The sequence below is a fragment of the Solanum verrucosum genome, unplaced genomic scaffold (genome assembly GCF_900185275.1).
Source record: "Solanum verrucosum unplaced genomic scaffold, falcon-dt-bn FXZP01000257.1, whole genome shotgun sequence".
Taxonomy (NCBI): Eukaryota; Viridiplantae; Streptophyta; class Magnoliopsida; order Solanales; family Solanaceae; genus Solanum; species Solanum verrucosum.
Genome location: NW_026020539.1, coordinates 2,496,505 through 2,501,671, shown reverse-complemented (window position 1 = coordinate 2,501,671; position 5,167 = coordinate 2,496,505). Strand labels below are relative to the sequence as shown.

Sequence of the window (5,167 nt, the reverse complement as noted above, 5' to 3'; positions counted from 1 at the left end):
CACAGAGATTAAAAGAGAAATTACGCGATAACTCAAGGACTAAAAGCGTCATTTTCCCAAGAAAAAAAGAAAACTAATAGCGGTTGAATTAAACAAGGAAGAAGATAAAGAGGAGGGGGTGGAGGGGAACTAATTTTAGTATGAAAAAGAACAATGGGTCTTTGACAACTTGGGATGCGGGTCTCATAGTTGTCCATTTGTCAATCAAATAATGTCTCATACAAGTATGACTTGGTATGCCTCGCCCGTAATAGAATTTTTTTCTACAAAGTTATATAAACTAAAACATATATTGCAACCTTCTAAATAAAGTGTAATTCAATTATTTTATTGCAGAAACGTGGTTTCTCATCAAGTTTGTGATCCAAGTGCTGCTTTTGGTTGCTTTGACAAACTCTACAAAGCTAATCAAGCTTCGAAATTGCAATAGAACAAATCATATCTAGATTCAATACATTTACATAACTATATCAGCAAGAAATGTACAAATTTAAGATCAACTCAGCATTAAAACGTAATTTGAGCTAGTAACTTCTACTCCTCAGCTTCTTAAAACCTTTTTTCAACTCCTCTATTGGATTCTTATTTACAAATTATATAAGTGGGGCATGGCAGTCCAGTGCACAAAGCATTCTGCCTTAGCAGGGTCCAGGGACGGCCGCACCCCAAGGGGTGTGATGTAGACCTACAGTGACTGCTTCCACAGCTCGAAGCCATGACCAATAGGTCACACGGAGACAACTTTAAAGTTTCTCCAACTTCACAGATTATATAAGTCAAGTTCCTAAATCGCCCACCTGAATATGTACTAGTGCTATAGCATGAAGTCGGTCAACAAATCATCGATAAATGCAGCTAAAAGATACTTCTCAATGTCAGTTACCACTTGTTCAACTTCATTGTTAGATAATCCAGTTCTCCAAGCCAGATCCCATGCATTGCCGACCACCCCCTTGCACCATAGATCTCTTTCTAGCAGTGGATAAAGAGCATCAGCTGAAAGGTTCTTGCCAGCCACCTTATTGTAACATCGCAGAACTTCAATCCCATCACAAATTTCATTCATCAACTTGTCAAAGGATACATAATATTTTCTCATCTTAATGGCCTTCAGTGATAACGGATTAACTGCCAGTGCACATTGGGACCTTTTATTTTCTAATAACTCATTAGCACAATCAAGTAAGAGTGATCTATGAGCAATTTCATGATCTACACTAGTTGTCTGCCATACAGTTAGTTCCCACACATCTGTTTCAAAAAGCTCCTCGCACTGACAGAGGAACGATTCACTGCTCAACAGTAAATGCCTTGTAGTGGCTCCGGAGTCTAAGTTTTCATTCTCAGCGAAGTCTAGATTGATGTTACAGTTAATCTGCTCCACTAATTTGATGTCACCGAGACAATAGGTTGATAGAACGCTAGATTCACAAGGGACACTTTCACCATTGACAGCATTATCTGCAATTGAAGAAGTAATATTTTAGAATATTTTCACAATGACAACTGATTAATCTTCTTGGATCAACCACAAGTTGTGTGAAGAATTTATTTCCTATAAGATAACAAAAGGGCTATTGAAGCTTGAGTGATGACTATAAGTAGGTACTTCCAAGTGTAACATCTTCTATCGTGGTTCTTAAGGTATGGAAGAAGAAAGAGGCAGGGAAGTACAATTATAATAACACTCCGTGTGTGGCATTAAAAGGTTGAAGTGCGTTAGAACACTTCAATTACTTCTAGCAGGTTACTTCAACACTTGTTCTTTAAGATTCTAGCTAGTAGATTGTATCTCATTACAGATTTGGAACTTCCTCACAGAAAGACAGTAATTGAGTTGTCAAGATATAAATATTCATAAGTCTTACTAGAAAACAACTTCTTATAGCTTCTCAAGAATATCAGAACATCTTCATTGTCAACTGCACGTATACTTAAAGATTTTATGGAAGCTTTTGAGTCCGCCAGATCTTTCATTTAATGTTTTGGTTATATAAAGCTGCTGTGCTGTCAACTAAACTACTATATTATCATCATATATATCATTATTCCCAAGTTAAGAAGAAAGAAAATATTCTAAGCTGCAAAAGAAGAATATAAATACTATTCATATTTGGTCTCTTAGATATGGAGATAATATCATTCTTGTTTGTTGAACAATGTCTAGCATATATATCTAACCACATTGCAACACTCAACGTTATAGTTACTCGACATGCCTCTGTATGATGAATAATTGAAAAAATGTTTCTATAGTTACCAGAACGTATGCATAAAACTGGCAAAATAATGAAGTAAGTGCCTACCGGTGACAAGATCCTCAAAGATATTAGCCCCTTTTTCTAACTGAAGCTCTTCTGAGAATGTAACTTCGGATATGGCTATATCTGTGTCTTTATCTACTGCCTGCACCATTTCTATATTTTCATCCTTGTGTTCTATGTTGTCAACCTGTATCAATATATTCCATTAGTCTGGGACAATACCAAAGAAATCCTCCACATGAGGACCAACATCTACAGAATAGTGTCCCCTAAATGTGTGTTAAAAAGGGAACTTGTACAATAAATAATAACACAGAGACGAGAAACATAGCTTCCAGAAGAAAGATGGTTAAAACTCAAAAATATAAGTTATAACTATGTACTCACTGTAGCAATGGGGGTACTCTTGATGGACTTGTCAGCTTTAACATTCTTCTTCCTCTTAATGGAGTTATGAGATGCAGTGGTTGTGATGTGCTGAGGATCATATATAGTACTTTTTGCTTGTGCAACCAATGGTTTTCTCTCTGGTTTTCTCACTTTCACAGTGCTCATCTTGCATTGGTCCTGAAATTTAGCACTGTCGTCTATTTTGGCATTTTTCATTTCTTTAGAGTTTCTGATAGCAGGAGCTACTCGTCGAGTCCCGTCCTCTCTTTTTCCAATTGCTTCTTTCTTTGGTTTCCCGGTCTTTCCAGGAGAAGAAGCTCTAGTCCTTGTATTAGGCTGTTTTTCCTGAATGAAAACTTTAACAGTCATTGAATTTGCAGTTGCTTCACCACTATACTTGCCAGGAGAAGAAGCTTTGATCTTTGCATTAGGATGTTTTTCTTGCAGAAGAACTCTAAGAATCTTTGAGTTTGAAGGTGCTTCACCAAGATCCTTGCCCCGAGAAGAAGCTCTAATCTTTGTATTAGGCTGTTTTTCTTGACTCAGAACATCAAAAGTCTTTGATTTTGCAGTTGCTTCACCACGATACTTTCCAGCAGAAGAAGCTATAATCTTTGTTTTAGGCTGAATCAAAACTTGAAGAGTCTTTGATTTTGAAGGTGCTTCACCATGATCCTTGCGCCATTTTTCTTTGCTGTATCTATTATTATGATCTTTTCCTGTCTGCATTTTCCTATATATGGTGAAATTCGATGCTCCCTTCTGATCATCAGATGAACTTTCTTCCCATTTGTTTCTAGAGCCAGATGGATTTTGTTCATGGTTACAGGCAGGAAACATTTCACCCTGTGAATATAGAGGCTTCATGATCACAATGGGTGGAGAATCAACAAACTTATTTATCAAACCTGAAACACTATTAGATTTATGTGTAGACTTGCTTCTCAAAAGCCCCTTAAAATGCATGGTTTCAATTATTTCATCCAATGTTTTTCTTTTTGGATCCACCTTGTGACTGATGAATGTTGGCTTCTTTGCTTTTGGCAAATCTATTTCAAATATAGGTCTGGTCTGCTTGACAACCCTGTTCTTCTCATAGTGCTTCTGGGTAGTTTGGTGCTGGGGCTTTCTAGGAATTTCTTCAAGACCCATCAGTCTGGCAATTAAATTTGGCCCGTCTGGCTTCTCCTGAGGCAGGGAATAATCAAAAGCGGTCACTTGTTGGGATTGAACAATGGAGGACTGGCTTGAACTAGTGGATGGGACATGTGATGATATAATCATGTTCCTTGTATCAACAGATGCCTTTTCACTTGTTTGAAACCGAGACTTTTGTGAAGCACAATTTGGTTGCAGCAGATTTTGTCTAGCAAAGTTATCTCTTATGACTTCCCTAAGCTCATCAAAACAATCCCCATCAACAGAAAATCTTGGTTTTTGAAACTCAAGCCTGTGTTCTGAAATCCTTTCAGACTTGGTTCTTTGAATGGGTATTCCATCAAGTTGAGGCGTATCTTTCTGCTTCTTCTTCTTCAACTTTGCCATATGTTGTGAAGCTTGTTGCAGCTTCCCTAGCATCACAAGTGATTCCTGTAAATCAAGGGCTCCTTTCAACAAATCTTTAGCGATGATATCATTCGAATGTCTTTCTATGGTCATACCCTTAGACCATGAGTGGATCACTTGGTTCAGATTTTGAGCTTCTCTGGACAGCTCCATTAGCTGGAACGAAGATGTGTGATTATCTTTGCTGACTGTTTCTCTTCCTTTTTCCTTGTCTGATGAACAATACACATTTTTTTCCATTTGTGATTTTCTGATTGTCGTACATTCCACAACACCTTTGGGATCATCACAAGTGACAAAGGATCTGTACACAGCTGATCTCAGACTGTCTGGAGGCATATATATCCAAATTAAATTTTCAGTAGTTGGGGTGGGTGTATGACTAGACAAATGGAGTATTCAGATTAGAGGCATTGTCCATATATTAAAGAATACAAGTTGCAAGTAGACAAAGGAATTTTGATCCAAATGTTATGGGGTTAAGACTTGATTCTTCAACTTGTTTATCAAAGTGGAAATGAAGAAAAAAAGGAACTTATAATCCAGATCCCACATTCAATAATCAATAAACAAAGATTCCAAGCTCCCTCCCTGTATATGGATGAAGTTGAATTAGGGAAAGGGGGAAGAGGGATTTAAATGTGGTAGTTGAAGAAAAAGAGGTGAAGGACGTTGGATCACACACAGACACCTACACTGCTTCTCTGTGCAAGTTACTAACAAAGAGAAAAATGCCCGTGAATTTATTAAATTCTCTCTTTCCTTTCCCCTCTGCTACCAACTCTTCTTGTTTTTTTGAGGACGATTCTCCCAATTATTTATCTACTCATTTTCTAAAAAAAAATTATAAAACCATTCGGTATCCTTATTCTTTTGTTACCTTCATGAGACTGAGCAATACTCTCTCTCTATTTCATATTAGTTGATTACTATATTAAAAATATTTT

The 5,167-nt window shown here is 37.2% G+C and overlaps 1 protein-coding gene across 1 annotated transcript; it reads right to left on the bottom strand.

Annotated features, from left to right (window-relative positions):
- Positions 1-741: 741 nt before the first annotated feature.
- LOC125809942 (uncharacterized) lies at positions 742-4,559 on the bottom strand. The gene is made up of 3 exons (XM_049489476.1): positions 2,652-4,559; positions 2,307-2,451; positions 742-1,461 (listed from the first exon to the last, which is right to left on the bottom strand). The coding sequence occupies exons 1-3, from the start codon at positions 4,557-4,559 to the stop codon at positions 815-817; spliced, it is 2,700 nt and encodes an 899-aa protein (XP_049345433.1). The 3' UTR covers positions 742-814.
- Positions 4,560-5,167: the final 608 nt, after the last annotated feature.

Bases quoted from the DNA above. Each gene is read 5' to 3' on its own strand.
- LOC125809942 (XM_049489476.1), bottom strand. From the start codon at position 4,559: ATGCCTCCAGACAGTCTGAGATCAGCTGTGTACAGATCCTTTGTCACT. The intron at 2,452-2,651 runs GTGAGTACATAG...ATATTGATACAG, and splicing joins AGAGTACCCCCATTGCTACA to GTTGACAACATAGAACACAA. The intron at 1,462-2,306 runs GTAGGCACTTAC...CTTCAATTGCAG, and splicing joins CTTTGAGGATCTTGTCACCG to ATAATGCTGTCAATGGTGAA.